The following is a 17,169-nucleotide window of genomic DNA, read 5'->3' as shown; positions in this document are numbered from 1 at the left end:
TAGACAATGACGGCTGTTTTGGCCAACTGTTAATATTTTTTATAAAATATTCATCAAAATGTGAAAAAAATTCTAAAGTCTGTAGTGTCTGTATTCAATGTAGTAGTTTCTAATGTGAATTTCACACCATATGTTTTTGAGGAATCCTTGCCCCTACTCATGTGGTATGACGAGCAATATAAATATGATTTTCTTTTCCATATGGTACAAATACAGTTCAATAAATTAATGTATTTTCAAAATAAGAAACAATCTCTACATGCCCTTGCTGATGTTTTGCATTAGTTAATGAGGTAACATTAGTGCATTTGGTTGCTAACAGTGTCTACAGACTGAGAATATGTCCAGAATCACTCTTGGTCAGGTTCCTGAGCTTCATGGATGAAATGCTGGTGTCCAGATTGGCTCTGTCAGTATATGCTGTCTGTATTACTTGGTAACATTGCAGCTTCACCCTGTGAATTATAAAGTAATGCAGGGTTTAGAAACATAATTTCAACACTGGTGATCTTGAAACAATACATGTTTAATCACTGTTCCAACATTATTAGCTTTCTCCTCATTTTAATTAATCAACACTCTCATCGATATCCGTCAGAGATGACAGATCATATTCAAAATAATAACAAAATCCTGATTTTAATCAGGCTGATAACAGGACAAGTCGCTAACATGTTATGTTATAGAATAGCCAAGCTTCTTACTAGCTAACTACATTTCACTAAAGAAGGTAATGAAAACTAGACTCAAATTAAATCAAATAATTAAATTTTATAAATTCAACTTCTTTTCAGTAGTAAAGCAAATATGAAGATTAATTCTTAAGAATAAATCCCATTGGAGCCATTTATAAATAATTCTATAAAACTAGGCAGAATGCAGTAACTACATATATGAACAATGAAGAATAGTGCACCGTATATGAAATAACTAAACTCGTGTGTGAAAGAATGTTTGAACAGGAGGCCAGTTCATCCCAATAGTGTTCAGTGGGTTTAAGGACAGAACTTTCTATAAAACACTTCTTCTCTAATCTTGTCAAACCATGTCTACATGGTTTGGGAAGTGAGCACATCAGTGTGATGGTCAGTTGCCCGCATTCTATTGGATGTATAATGTTTTGGATAAATTAAACAAAAAGGTCAAAATTGATTTCAGCATATTTTTCTATAGGGCTAATAAATACATATAGAAGATTCAGCGCTAGAGCTAAAAGTACCCATACTGTTAAAGACTAAATACAATACAGAAACAGATTTGCTTTTTATATGTGCCACAGTAAAAAGGTAAACTTTCATTACATTGTTGTTATGTTGCATGTTGCCTTTAGTAAAATAGCAGCTAGAGATCATTAAACTAATTATTTATTTGCTGTTTGATCTGGTACATTATTTTCCATTATTGTGCAAACTACCACACAGCTATGCAAACCTGACCCAACATGTTCAAACTGTGAATCTGCAGAATAGTTTTGAACATAATCAACCTCAGCAGTCATCTTTTAATAATCTAACAGATCTGCTGTAAAATGTCTAAAAGATAACCGAAGGCAGCAGAACCAGCAGAAACTATTTATTTTAATTCAGTAGATATTTGTCTGATTCAATGTTTTTTTCTTCTTTGAACAATTCAGAGTAAGTGCATCTTGGAATATTCTACACTGTGCTATTTTTGTGAAGGATTTTTTTATTGAGTTCATTTCTAAAAATGATTGCAAATTTCCAACATTGTTCCAAGATAAGACAGCTTCAATTAAAAAGTCCAAACTATTATTACATCAGAATACTGCAGAAATGTTAATCTTTAAAAATTACAACCTAACTTTCTTACAACTTCTAAATCTAATATTCACTTAATGTTCTAATAACATTCTCTGTTAGATGGGTTGCTGCAGACATTCCATTCTAAAGTAATTTTCTAACGATTTGCTTTCAATGATCCCCTTACAGGATTTCTCTATAAGTTTAGTTTTCCTAGAAAAAAAAAGCCCTGGCTTTTCAAATAACCACAACCACATCAATGATGATATCAAGAGGTTTGACTTACCATATTTCCTGTAATTTTAGCACATAGACTGGCACTGTTTTTCTCTTAGAACACTGCAACCTTTTGGCTTTGTGTAAGATAAAGCAACAGTAGTGCCATAATACCGTATGAATAAGCCAATGTGAAGTGCTTAACTTAATTTTCTAAACTCCTTTGTCATCGCAGCAATTCTCAGTCCAGATCACAGAGATCACACCCAATAAAAAAGAATGCAGGTGCCAAGGAAGCCATGTACAGTTTTAAGGAAATTTACAGTTACTTACCCCAATAGGTTTTTAAATGACACCCAAAATACTTAAAAGAAAAAACGATGCAGTATTGAAGGGTTTCATTGGTCTTGGAGATGTTTCAATTATTATGATTACATTTCAAATTAGTATTATATCTAAATTTAACTAAATAGTTTTTTTTGTTAAAACAAGTGCATAGAGGGTTGACTATGTTAAGAACAGCAGATCAGAATGATCAACGTGTGAAGAAAGTAGAAATAATGTCAGTACAGAATGAATGAAGAATGGACACTGTCTGTCTCCTAGCAACAACATCATGTTCTCAGCTGGTGGTGTTCAGTCCAGTGAGAAGAACATGCATCAAACCCCTTGATCACTAAAAATATAAAATACCACATATTAATGGCCGAACAGCTAGTATCTGGCACCAAGATGCAGAAGATACTTTAAGTCCTGCAAGTTGGAAGTTGAACCCTCCATGGATCAAATGTGTTTCACTACAGATAATCAAATGGATTGAGATCTGGAGGCCAAGTAAAAACTTTGACCGTATTATGTTCCTCAAAGCATTACTGAACAATTGATGCAGTGTCGATGTGCAGGGAGTGTTCTGCTGAAAGAAGCAAATGCTAATAGGAATTATTGGTCCCATGAAGAGGTTTACCATTAAGTTGTTTAGGTTTTGTTTAGGTAGATGGTATGTGTCAAAGTAACGTCCACGTGAATGTCAGGACCCAAGGTTTTCCTGCAGAACATTGTCCAGCACACACATCCAGCCATGATGTAAAAGATAACGTGATTTGTCTGGCAACTTTTCTCATCATCTAGTTCAGTGCTTCATCATCTAGTTCTGATGCTCATCTGACCATTATAGGTGTCAGGGAGCTACCTGCTCCTTCTCCTGTGCGGGCCACGCCCACTCGTAGCTCATCCCAAACATACTAGGCATACACACCTGAACCTCGTTTATCACCTAACCCATATAAACCCCTCACCTCCACTCACACCTTGTCAGTTAATGTTCATGGTTCTGCTGCCCGTCACACGCTTTCCCGTGGACTGTGCAACGCCGCGCTTCTTCCAAGCGCACCGTGGATTATACACCGACTACTTGTTTGTTGTGTTTCATGCACCGTGGACCGCGCTGCCACTGCGCCCCCCCCGGATTATTCACCCTTTATGGCGAGTGTGTTTAGTTATTGCCCTGTGTCTCAAATAAACTGTCATTTGCTTTCACTTCGGCTTTGCCTCCAGATTCCTCGCATAACAATAGGAGATTGGCTTTTCAGCTGTTTATGCTACAGTAGCTCTTCTGTGGGATTGGACCAGGCTGTCTAGCTTTCCCCTCCATACATCAATGACTTTTGGAACTATAATCTTGTTGCCAGATCATCAGTTGTTCTTCTTAGAGCCCTTTTGGCAAGTATTAACCTATCCATAACAGGAAAACCAGGAAGACCTGTTGTTTTGGAGATACTCTGAACTAAACACAATTTGTCCCTTTTCACAGTCACTCCTTACAAAGATATCCTTATGATGACCCATTTCTTTTGCTTCCAACACATTCACTTTGAGAAATGACTGTTCACCTGTCTGTCTAACACGTCCCACCCCCTGACAGGTGCCACTATAAAAAATCTGTTGATTGAATGTTGTAGCTGATTAGTGTATATTACAGTCGGATTTGTACATCACGCACTAAATTTGAAGTATTCTTGCCCACTGAAACGCATAAACAGTATGACTCAGAAAATACTCCCAAATAATTTGTGAGAAAAACAAATCTTTTTTTAATAGGAGATATTTGCCTATAGATATCTTTATGTAAATTCAGACTCAAATTGTCAGATTTTCTTTTCCAAACACACACAAAACCCAATATAATTAAAGACTGATTGTTGTATTCTTTATTCCATAGAAATCTGTTTGTCTATAGCTTTAATAACAGGTGGTCGCTCAGTAGCAGACCCTCATCCCTACACTTAAACTTTGACCCCCTCATATACAACCCAAATGACTTCTTCACTTCAGTAGAAGTACTTATAATTACAACAATATAATCATATTATTATTCATGACCATCATTTTGATAAACCATTGCACAGTAGTAGAAATTTGAAAAAGAACATAGAGCAGAGAAATTTAAAATATAGAATGGTTCGATTCCCTTCAGATCTCTTCAGGAATGTATGGTTTCTGTACGATCTGTAATCTGCCATTATCTCTTTACACATGTTCTTTTTTTTATGTTGTAATAAAAGGGAAAAAATATAATCTTATTTGTAGAGATTTTGTCTAGTTTTTTGTTGTTTGGAATGCCACCATTTGTCAGTAAGGGATATGATAACCTGCTGACCAGCTAAGACTATTACGTGTGCTGCTTATACAAGACTGGTCCTTTACATCCAGTCACTAGTTTGTCCACTTATACCTACACACATTTGATCCAGTAGATCCACCAGGTAACTCAATAGGTATAAAATTACCTTTTGTACAACTTCATACCATCGCAATACTCTAACTGACTAACTAGCCAGATCGGTTCAGTGTCATAGCAATCCAGTGATCCTGTGGTTGCACCTTTTCATTGACAGACAGGCAGAGAGAACCTGACAAACTGTGGTCTACCGTCAGTTGCTGTATATTTACCTATATGGTAGCTGGTCATTTTATCTCTAAGGCCTGAATACACTAAGCTTACATGCTCTCTGATTTTGCATGTGTTCTGGTAAGACTGTATGTATGAGTAATGTGAGATTTAATCCCTCCCAATATTATGTCCTATAAAGCAGTAATTAAAAGATTAATTAATCTGTTGCTCTAACATTGTGTTTGAAAAAAGGTCTTGATGCTACTAAGGATTTCTGGCATGAACATTTCTTGGTTAAGAACTATTTCCGCTCTCGTTTGCTTGCTTCGCTTACAAGGTTAACAGGGTCAGCTTATAGCAAGAGCATGTAAATTACTCTTAATTAAGAATAGGGAAAAAGAGAGAGCAAAATGATGGTGTCACATAAGGTCAAAAAAGGAAGAGGCAGAGGTTACAAAATTGAGAAACAAATGTACCTGTACTCTTAACTTGCATTGTATTACACATTTTGGCAAAATCAGCTTGACCTGCAACCATGATTCCTCACAAATACTCCAAAACAAAAAAAAAAAAAAAAAAAAGTCACTCCGGTTGAGGTGTAGGTACAATAGTGTTTTTGGGTGAAACCATGTTAATTATCACTTCAAGTATAAAACAGACAAAACAAAAATTTAAATAACTGAATACTCAAGCTCTTCTACCACCACCTTAAAAAAAATCTGCTGGCTGTACTGCACTGATAAACAGTATCAGCGTTTATCTTTGTATCCTTCACTAACATGTTGACCCTTGTGCATAATCTTCACTATGCTGTTGAAATAATACCAAAGGAATAGCTCATCAGCATCTCCTGAGTGTATTCTGGCCTTCACACGCAACTAATCTGTTTTAACAACATTCCATTAATGTATAAAATGCCTGTAGTTCTTCACTTTTCTTTTTTAACCTAACAAAAGTAAGCCTGGTGAGTTAAACAAGGTAGACAGTGAATAAAAATAACAACATTAATAATAATAATAATTATAATAATAAACCTAGTAAAGGAAAAAAAAAAACCATGAGAATGATCAGTCTATTTGGAGTGTCCCTTTCTTTTTTTTTCAGATTGTAGTACATTTAACATAGATTAAACATCCTCTTTTGATGGTGTGTGTGCTCTCATTTAGGAGAAGCCAGAAAGTTCAGTACGAGGGAGTCTTTGTGCAAGGGAGCTGCAGTTCAGGGGGAGATGAAATATCTCTGCGTTACTCATCCATCCTCGGCTTCCAATGTCACTGCATTATGAAAAGAAACCACCTTTTTTGTTTCTCTTTAGGTGATACATCTATAGTGATTTTCACACAATCTAAAATAGCAATTCCAGACATGACAAAACACAGAGGAGGAAGTGGGAGGACCAGACTCCAGTGAAAACATTCAAGTCCCTCTTCTATATTTTGTCATTCTGATCAACATGTTGATCTGTCCTCACAGAACAGTATGTCCCAAATCTGTCCGTTCCTGATTTCCTCCATCTGTCTCTGTCTCTCTCCTTCCTGTTCTCTCAGTCCTGGCCTACCAATAGGTCTGTATTTGGGGTGCTCTGAGGGGGCGGGAGTGCACAGGCTCTCGGAGGAGGGGAATGGCCTCTTCGGCGTGGGCTAGGCCCACCCCCTCCCTCGCTGTCTGTGTTGGAGGAGGAGCGTGGAGGGGGTGGAGCTAGGCGAGGCAGAGGTGCCGAGGATGGAGGGATGCGTGAGCATGAGGTTGTGCGTAGGCTCTGTATGCGCCGGCACTCCTGGCAAATCCGTACATGAGTGCAGCCTCGTGGCAGAGGCACTGTCACTGCAGGGGGACCCAAAGGCCCTGCTGGTGTGCTCTTGGCACCCAGAGGCTCCTCTAAAAGACGTTGTGGTCCAGGACCAAGCTCTGAGGGGCCTCCTGCACCTCCAGAGCCGCCTGTTAAAGGCCCTGCACCGCTGTAGAGCTTTCCATTGCTGAGGCGCATCTCTCTGACCAGGCGCAGTGGACGCGAGGTCCCCAGGCCGAGGCGGGACGGGTGGCGCAGGGCTAAAGAGCTTGAGAGAGGCCGACGCCGACGCAGACGAGAGCTCTTCTTACACGACACGGCATTCCGAAACTCACTCAGCATCTCCTGACATACAGACACCTGTGAATGAGAGAATTGTAGAAAAGCTAATGCATGGCGTTTCACAGTAGTCTATCAACTTACTAACATCACAAAAAAGCTAGCTTTAGTCAAATACACAGGGTTTAGTCAAAGTTCCATCTAAACAACACTTACATCAGAATACACTTTCTCATCTTCTTCACTACGTTTTTATTGCTTAAAACTATGTTTTTTACTCGGAAGTATTATCATGTTTATACATTTTCTTTTTTTTATTCAAAAATGTTACCATTTATCCAATATGATACCTAAATTTAATATCTTGATACCAATACAAAATTGATACAATGGCAAAAATAAAAAATAAACAACAAGAAAAGCCTTTGAATAATATAACTTTTTTATTTAGTAATAAACGCCCAGTGTTTGCGGTCTGCTAAAACAGAGTGGAACTGTTTAAACTTAAAATATAACAAAATAAATATATGAATAATAAAATAAATTATAAAAATATATTTTGTCAGTTGTCAAGCTAAATTTTAACAAAAAGCTCCTGATCTTTATAGATTTTTTTAAATAAACATTGGTTCACAATGGAAAGTTTTTTACAGAGCATTGACATGAAAACCAGAACATTTTTCCTCTCTTATTCTCATTTTATTCATAATTTAAAAGTCTTTTTAATTAATATAACTCTATATTTGAAACCACATATCATTTATTAAGCAGTCTTAGACTTAATACACCTCTTTGCAGTTTATCACAAAAAGAAATGGCACTTATTTAAATTATATTTGAGGGCATACTCAGAACACTGGTATAATATACGCTGCTATATGTTGCTCTTTAAATTCTTCCAGCAAGTCTGTCGGCAAGATGTTTTGCTAAGTTGGACGTGTTGGCTCACTTTACTTGCGTTGTTTTGTAACATATCTTACAGACAGGTTTTGTTATGTCCGTGGGCTTGACCTGACTGTCAGCAACATTCATTTAACAGCAAATTAATGCCATATTTAACTTTGCGCATCTACTTTGTCTACAAGCTGTGGGTGGTCGCCTAAAGCACCTGTATTTGCAGCCATGCCAATGTTCCATCACCATTAAAGCCGGTCCTAAGGAGCCAAGCATTACTATATTTCTTTCTTGTTTTCTCATGATCACAACTTAATTTTGGCATGACACATCTTTTTCCCATCACAACTTTGTTGTTTTCTCATGATCTCAACATCAAAACCCCGTTTTTTTTTATATGATGTAATTGAATCCCAAGAAAATCTCCCAACTTGTGAATGATTCTGGTGTATATCATGGAGTAAGCGTTAGCACTTCATGCATGATGATGGAACATGCTCTTTTACTGTAAGGTTTTCTTTGCAACTATGTACTGTATACACACCCAAACATATAACCAGCCCATTAAACCACACATTGACAATTCCCATACACACAAGTACCATACTGCAGTGCTGTTTGACTTTGGTAGCCTCCTGTTTGGTAAGTGTACAGAAATTATACCTCATCTGTTTCAGCAGTGCGCCGTGTGGACCACACAAACTCCATCACTGCCACAAACACGGCAATGATTAATCCACAGATCAATACCACAAAGATCCCACCAATATTTTCCATTCCCAGACCTGCAACACGCAAAGACACGGACACTTTATTAAACATTCCAATCCTTTTTTACAAACAACAGAAATGTCGTCCGGACCCAGAAAATTCACAGAAAGCATATTGCTTCCTTTAATTTACACACCGAAATCCAGATACGTTCTTTTTTCCTATGCTTAGAGCCAAGAATAGATATAGCAACATACCAACTTTAAGCAGTGATATAGGCTGATTCAATGTAAAAATGCTGGTACCTTTAGCTCTGTGGTCCTCCTCTTTGGGGCATTGGCCTCCCTCCCACCATCTTCGCTTCAAAATTTCCAGCCTGTTATTCTCCTGCAGCTGCAGAACCGCCAGACTGATTTCATCACGAAAGGGAGAGCCTGGAAAAAAAAAAACAGAGTAATAGAGTGATGCCAATACAACACACAAACACATTTCTGAGACAGATAGATTTTTGTTTGTTTGTGTTTCAAGAATCAGTCTCTCTGGCATGTCTCTATCTTTGTCTCACTCTATTTATGGATTTGTGAGCAGTAGATTGACTTGGACTTCTTTACCCATGGCTGCAGTATTGTCACCTGTGCAAGGTGAAATTCATCTGGTCGTGGTTGTGCAAATGGATTTTTGCTTTTTTGTGTCCTTTGTTTTTCCGGTTGTATCATCTAGTCTATGTATGTCTTTTGCTTTGAGCTCAGTCATATGAGTTCATATCTAATAAGTATTTTTTTGTATAATGTATGCCATATTCAATTCCCAACACAGAGATGATCACTCCAAAATCTTCCCTTATTACTTTGTATTTACTCTAACTTAGAAATAGGATGTTGCTATGCACCAAACACATTGCTTAAAAATTGGCCTCTGTGATAGATAGATAGCCAAACTGTATTTTGACATAATTTGAGGGTTTGTCTGAAGATAGAAAACTAAATTCTTCAGGATAAATAATAGATTACTCTCTGCTATTGATTATAGGAAATGTGTAATGTTTAATAGATACAGTCCTGTCTATAAATTTGATGCTGGGGGAAAAAAGCTAATTTGTTGAAACTCTGCACATTATATACTGTATAGCCAACATAACCACTTGGAAAATTCAGGAAAAAAAAGAAACCGCTGGTATACTAGCAAACAGTCATTGAACAAGCTGGCCAAGAAAAACAACAGCAGCAGTGAGGGACATCAACAACACCATTGACAGGGCAGTAGTGAAGGTATCACAATTCTCCATTTGAAGACAAAGATCAGTATTATAGTAGGCATGACTCAAAATAAGATTAATTAAAAGATATCAGAAAATTAAAGCTACAATTCTGAACTATCATGTTAAGCTTTTAGCTGCTTTTGTTTTTTAGTCAAAAATATTTGATTGCAATGCCAGGATGATGTGATCATGCTGTAAATTTTAGAAGCTTTTTCTTCATTGCAATTGCATTTTGCGGTATCAGAAATTGAATAAGCTTTTTCTATTCCATATTAATAAAAACTCATTGTTATTGAATCCTGATTTGTGCTACGAACATTCGACATCAGTTTTTCCTGGGCAAAAAGTCAAAAAGCAGCCCTATTAAACTTTAATTTACCATGTCGTCATTAAATATGCTGAAAATTAAATAATTTGTTCTGGTCTCTCTCACCAAGAGGCATGCCAATTCCATAGCCCTTGGTGTCTAGCAGGCCCCCGATCTGTGTTAGATTGCAGTTGAGACTGCGGTGGTACTCGTTCATGGTGCTCTCCAGAAGAAAGGCGTATTTGGAGTTCAGTACACGGGCAATGCCTTCCTCCGTGCTCTTCACAAACACACTGGGCTGCTTGGAGTACATGTAGTTCCACATGCGCTGGTACGTCTGGTAACGCGAGTTCTGGAAAGGAGACAGAGATGAATGGCAACTGAGATGGACATTTGTCCTTGTCGCTGTTCCAGCAACTCTTCTCTTTTTGAAACAGTCACTAAGCTGGTTGATACATGATACAGGCAAACTTGTATAACAACGCCATTTTTTGTCATTGTGAAGGGGAAAAGTGAAACGAAGAGATACGTTTTACACATGCTATTCTGGTGTGACCCAAAAAAATCATTAAAAGCTCATAGAGACAACAAAATGTCAAAAGACCACCTTCAGTGTGAGTTTATTCTTGTAGTAATGCCAAATCAGCATGTAGACTATGCCTTACTTTTATAGGGCACCATTAATTTTGTCTTAATTAAATGATTAGTCTTATCTCTTAATGTAATAGTTAATTATTGTATGGATTTGGTTTGAGTTGCACTTTTCCAATTTATTAAGATGAACTAAGTTTCATAAAAGGTGCAGTTAATGTGTCTGTGTGTGTGTGTGTGTGTGTGTGTGTGTGTGTGTGTGTGTGTGTGTGTGTGTGTGTGTGTGATTATATTATTTTCATTATAAATTTGTAATGCCAATTATATCATTAAAAGCCTTTTACCTGAGGTTGGCATTAGGTAGTCTACTATAAACATGTTTGTTAGCAAACTGGATTTCCATAAATAACGATTTTCATACTCCTGTGAATGATTTCAGAGTAAATTCATTCGTATTCAGCCTAATAATTGATGCCTGCTGTGCATTTGGAATGTGTGCTTTTCAAACAGATATCGGAATTAGTTTGTTTCCAGCTTGTTTATGCATGTATGTGTGTGTGTATGTGTGTGTATGTGTGTGTGTTGGCAGAAGTAGCTGCTGAACAGAATTCACTGTACAAAATTTAATTGAACAAAGCCTTTCCAAATGAAAAAAAAAAAAACATTTCTTTATCTAAATGCCAAGTATTAAATCCCTGCTGAGTTTGCATTTGGGCCAATGCAAAAGTACAATCTGGGCACACATATAGTTTATGCAGATATTCATACATAATCAGAGACAAGACCGCAAATAAACATAGAATGTCAAAGCCTTACATGGGCAAACAAGTCCTGTTACAGCACACAGCACACCAAGGTTTACTCAAACGAACAAACAAAATACAACACTCCTTCAAACACCGGAATATGCCAAATTAAACAGGTCTAACACGAGCCTACCATACATCCAGCAAGGACATAGTTGTATTAATAACAAGCATGTGTTTGAAAATCATACCATGAAGAAGGTCATGGTACTCCCGCCATGTATCGTGCCATACTGAATGTTGGTTTGGTCTGCCAGGTCATCGGGTGACTCGATGGGGACCTCCATCCTCTGCACTGTCAGAAAAGCAGCCAGATTGGCTGTATACGACGAGATGATGATCAGCGTGAAGGCCCACCTGGGAGGAGAAGGGACCGATAGAAAGTAGAAGATTGAATGATGCAAAAGTAAACTTATTTTGACATTTTTCTATACTTATTACTAACATTTAACCCTAAATACCCTGAAACTTTGCACTGGAAATAAAGTAATTAAACTGTTGCAAGTGCCAACACACACACACACACACACACACACACACACACACACACACACAAACTCTCTCACACACAAACTCACACACAGACACACACACACTAACCAGACTCCGCTAACACAGCGTGTAGACAGAGCTTTAGGCATTATTTCTGAGCCCTGCTGCATGAAGCCTCCAACTGGAAACCACAGACTGTTCCCTAGTGTATACTGGTTCTCCAGCAGGTCCCGGCGTTCCCGCAAGCACGGATGAGGGTTATACCACTCATAGGGGCTTAACCTAAGATACACACACACACACACACACACACACACACACACACACACACACACACACAAACACTGAGAAACATATAGAGTGTGACCTTTAAATGAATGGAAATGAATATATCATTTTTTTACTTGCTCTTAAGATATCCATCAAAAAACACAAAGCTTAAAATAGTTCCAGAGTCTGGCAGTTTTTGTTTAGTTTTTTTTTTTTACTCAATTTGCCTGTCTGTTTTTACAGGACAAAAACATTTATTTGACACTGCAAATGACTAGCCATGGGCTGTTAATGTTCTGTGATAGATATATTGAGTTGGTTGTGGCCGGCCAAATGTGCAATAAATATGAGATGGTTCATAGACAGAGTGTTATAGGCTAAGACTTGTGACTGACAGGCTGTGATTCAGAGAGTTGCAACTTCATTATAATGGGTTTAAATTCTGTAGCATACGTATATTTACATTTTACTATTAAAATATAAGTTATTTGATCTAGCAATGCTCAGTTCTGATACTGTACATGATACATAAATAGAGCAGTGCAAAGCAGAGGTTACAATACACAAACATCTTTGATTGTGAGTTGGGTTATGTGTGTGTGTGTGTGTGTGTGTGTGTGTGTGTGTGTGTGTGTGTGTGTGTACCTAGCAGCAAGGAATAGAACACAGCTAACAGCCAGATAGGCCAACAGCATGAAAAGCCAAACCGCCGGAGAGAAAGGATCTAGGAAGGAGAAATAGCCTGGTTTCCGACCCTAAAAGTAAAAAAACAGGGAAAGATACATTTAAAAAAAATAAAAGAGAAATATATTAGTATACACACATCACAGGAGGGTCTTGTAAGTTTCCAGGTAAAGCAGTATTTTAATATTTAATATTTTAAATAATAGTATGTACAAGCTTATGGTAAAACTAATGTATGTAAATCTATATCATAAACTTTTTTTGTTGTTTTTTTTTACATCGATGACCCAATATGTCAAGTAACATTGCACACAATTGAAGCAAAACCACATATTTATGTTTAACAGCTTATTTATCTTTTTATCCATTAACTCACCACATTTATCCTCTAAGTGCTCCTGCCTTTAATAACACACTCATTAGGAGTCCCATTAGAAATGTGAATGCAACCAGTTAAAAAGTTTTACTAAGATTTAGGATTCCTTGTGTAATTGCTGTCCTGTATCATTCAGTGGCAGTAGCAGTTATTAAAGCGGGTTAAATTGTTAAAAAAAAAACCTCCAGGCGTCAAATGCTTTATGCCCTGCAAATCATGGTGTAACATGAACTTGCTGGAGGTCATATGAAAACTGTGCAAAGATAAGCAGATAAAGATACTCTGAACACCTCCGATCCCACGGTAACATTAGAACTTTGCATTCTGACTGTGACTATCAGTATTATTTTATATATTAAAAATGTGATTTTTTTTTTTTTTATACAAACAATGTATCAAAAATGGATATTTTGATGTAGTAGTGGTTAATGGCTCATATGAAAATAAACATTTAGGGCTTTATGAGTGTGTAGTTTTTGTATATAGTTATATATTTTTACACTAAAGATTAGTCCTATATGTGTAATAATTTTATTGTAGCAATTGTATGTTGTATTTTAAGATTAAAAAGCTTTAGCTGTGCTGGATATTTTATCTCTTTACCAATGTTCTGGTGGAGATGTGTGAATTGTTTCCTCAGCAGGGGTCTCACAACCCTCCAATTCCTATCGAGTCATGATACTCTACATACAGAAACCCAACAGTGTCCTGATTTGCAGCAATACAATAATTAATTTGTTTGTACTGATTGAAAACATTCGATAAGTCGATTTTCATTCTGGCTTTAAGTGTGCAGGATTTTGAATTGTTAATCAATTATGAAACACCTCGAGTGTTAGAGTTATAAAACACTGCTCTCTAATGGGACACATTGGCAACAATCAACCAGTATATAAATACGAAATTACATTAAGTGACTTAACAGCTACATCAAGTAGCAACCCATAACAGTCTAATGGAAGTATTATATTACAGCCTTGTGTCAGCAAAAAAATGTCACCCATTTTATACAGGTGCATGTTGGAATAATTTTTTATAACAAGATTGGGATAATGATCCATACACTATACAAATAAATGTTGGTGCACACCTGAGCATAAGATTCATGTGTGCTTTCTGAACACCTCATTCTACATTTATTTTTACATTTCTACATCTTATGATAACTTCCACTCTTCTGGAAAGATCCTCCACTAGATCTTGAAGTGTGTTTGTGGAGATCTTTGCTCATTCAGATGTTAGTTATGTCAGGTAGTGATGTAGGGTGAGGAGGACTGAGGTGCGGTCAGAATTACAATTCATCCCAAAGGTGTTCAATAGGTTTGGGTTTTCTAGTTCAATTGAAGGAAAAATTGAATGCCCCCACACCCAAAGACAATTATGTGCCTCATTCTGTGTAAGAGTTTGGGGAAGAACCACACAATACTACTTCTATCCATATAGTATATATACTGTACATATTTACATACACTGTTATGAAATATACTATACTGAACGATATATTGTATTCTTAGAATTTACATTTTTTTCAAATTTAAAATGTATTTTATTAAAATTGAAACTAGTGCTACAAAAGTGAAGTTTATGCTGAATTTCAGAACAAGCTTCATTTATAAAAAAAAATTGTTTTTTCCTGAAATACTACATCACCTTGCCTGCATCAAAGGAATATGTTTATTTATGGCTTTGCTTTTTCTTACCAGTAGAGGGAATATTTATCATAGGCCAAGGCACTACAGAAGCAAGCCAAGTTAAATCAAGAGTCTCAGGGACTGTGTGTGATTGTGGGCACATAAATCTTTATATAACTTACTATATGAACTCGGTAAAGAATACTGATTCCCAGGGTCATGAAAGGTTTAGAGAAATCGATGATTTTCTCTCTCTCAGAGGTGATGGTGAAAGCAGCTACAGCTAAATCCGCCTTCTGCTCCAGATAAATAGAAGGAAGGAGAGAACAGAGAAAAGGCCAGTAGTGTAAAGTGAAGCAATAAAAAAAATTAAGTAAGATAAATGAAGGAAATGAAATGTGTGTACGTGTGGGTGCATTGACTTACTCTGTTGATAAGCTCCCCCACCATGCCAGTCCACGAGCCGTTGGGTTCCGGAGCTCCGTATAGTCCATCATCTACCAGTTTGATTCGATAGGTGAACTTGAGAATGTCTGCCAATTCCTTTAGCATGTCCACACAGAAGCCTTCATACTGCTCATTTCCCTCCAGGTCCAGATAATTTGCTTTCCTCATGACATACGGGTTTTCCTGTGTTTATACACACATAATGATTTTGCCTTAAGAACCTTTTTACTGCACATAAAAATGGATGCCATACAGTGTGTGTAGTGCATAAGACCTCACCAGGATAGTGGTGACGATGAGGGTTTTATTGGTCAAAGTTTCAGAGACATTGATGTCCAGACTGGTGGAGTTCATGACCAGGGTGTTATTTGAATACCAAATACCGATCTGACACACAAACCGAGAGAAGGACTTGTTACAACTTGTTGGTGTTTTAAAGACTATAATCACACTTGATATCACTCAAATGAGGATAGGTTCCCTTTCGAGTCTGGTTCCCCTCAAGGTTTCTTCCTCATAGCATCTAAGGGAGTTTTTCCTTGCCACAGTCGCCATGGCTATCAGGGATAAACACACATCGTTCACCTTAACTCTAAAATTCTGTAAAGGTGATTTGAGACAATGTCCGTTGCGAAAAGCGCTATAGAAATAAACTTGACTTGACTTACAAACCATTATCTGAAATAAGAACGAGGAGAAGAGATTTGAATGTGACCATGTGTTACCTGTTTATGGCCTGATTTATGCTTTTCCAGAATATGCAGGCTGTAGTTCGTTCTCTGGCCTTTGCTGTTGAACTCAACACGGCCTGTTAAACCATCATACTCCACCTAAGAGTAAAGAGAGAAAAATAAGCCTGATAGCATTAATAATCCTATGTTTTGCACTCCCAGCTCTAAATACCACCAGTAGCATGTAAAATGTGTAAATGGTTTCTGGTTTTATGTATGTTAGGGGTTGTGAAAAAAAGAGTCTGTACTGTCTGAGCCTCTAGAGAAATGACTTAACCAATGCAGACCCAGACAAACAGCTTTGTATCTGGTTATTTAGCTATTTAACTGTGGCCACATTTAATTTTTAGGAACAAATGCCAGTAGGTGTTACCCTGATTTAAAATAACAGAAGTGATGCAAACTATGAAGTTGAAATCTTTTTTGAGCAAAAACACAGCCCCATATTGAACATGGATCAGTCTGAAGTCATTCTTCAGTGAATGAAAACTTGATATGGAATAGTTATATAGTAATAAACATCCCATTTTTATTCGATCATGAAAAACAGAGAGCCAGGGTGAATTTGATTCAAGATCCTTATTAATGTACATAATCTGTAAATTAAAAAAAATTAAAAAAAACACTATATAGTGTCTGTTGTGCATGTGGTGCTGTAAGATTCCTCGTCAGTATTGTGGTGATGATGAGGGTCTTGTTAGCCAAAGTTTACAAAACAAATGTGAAAATACAACAAAAACTCAAAGCTTGGTGTCTTTTAAACATCGCATTCTCTTTCCTGATTGGCTGCAGCATATTTCAGTCTGAGAGAACCTGGGGAAAAAAACGAGCCAGAGAATGTTTACAAAAAAAGGATGTATGAGTTTAAATGAATGTGCTAAATCCTCTATTCATGTTTTGTTTTCAAGAGCATTCATATAATGTTATTTTAGATCTGCTGGCAATGTTGCATGGCAGTGCTGTAAGTATGCAAATGCTGTAAACACGCCTAAAGGAAGCTGTGTTATTCAAAAGAAAAATTTACTCCTAAATAAAAA

The 17,169-nt window shown here is 37.1% G+C and overlaps 1 protein-coding gene across 2 annotated transcripts in view; it reads right to left on the bottom strand.

Annotated features, from left to right (window-relative positions):
• Positions 1 to 4,046: 4,046 nt before the first annotated feature.
• Positions 4,047 to 17,169, bottom strand: part of grik5 (glutamate receptor, ionotropic, kainate 5) — an 81,842-nt gene continuing 68,719 nt past the window's right edge. For both annotated transcript variants that reach the window (XM_046847417.1, XM_046847416.1), the window contains 11 exons: positions 16,127 to 16,231; positions 15,681 to 15,788; positions 15,381 to 15,584; positions 15,137 to 15,250; positions 12,909 to 13,018; positions 12,102 to 12,275; positions 11,693 to 11,858; positions 10,231 to 10,456; positions 8,845 to 8,973; positions 8,492 to 8,613; positions 4,047 to 7,015 (listed from right to left, as the gene is read on the bottom strand). In XM_046847417.1, coding sequence (XP_046703373.1) covers positions 6,410 to 7,015; positions 8,492 to 8,613; positions 8,845 to 8,973; positions 10,231 to 10,456; positions 11,693 to 11,858; positions 12,102 to 12,275; positions 12,909 to 13,018; positions 15,137 to 15,250; positions 15,381 to 15,584; positions 15,681 to 15,788; positions 16,127 to 16,231 — 2,064 coding nt within the window. In that variant the 3' untranslated portion in view covers positions 4,047 to 6,409. The remainder of the gene's footprint in view (positions 7,016 to 8,491; positions 8,614 to 8,844; positions 8,974 to 10,230; positions 10,457 to 11,692; positions 11,859 to 12,101; positions 12,276 to 12,908; positions 13,019 to 15,136; positions 15,251 to 15,380; positions 15,585 to 15,680; positions 15,789 to 16,126; positions 16,232 to 17,169) is intronic.

Source organism: Silurus meridionalis, chromosome 4, assembly GCF_014805685.1.
Source record: "Silurus meridionalis isolate SWU-2019-XX chromosome 4, ASM1480568v1, whole genome shotgun sequence".
In the NCBI taxonomy this organism is placed as follows: Eukaryota; Metazoa; Chordata; class Actinopteri; order Siluriformes; family Siluridae; genus Silurus; species Silurus meridionalis.
The sequence above is the reverse complement of the archived record's forward strand: the minus strand, read 5'-3'. Positions and strand labels throughout refer to the sequence as shown.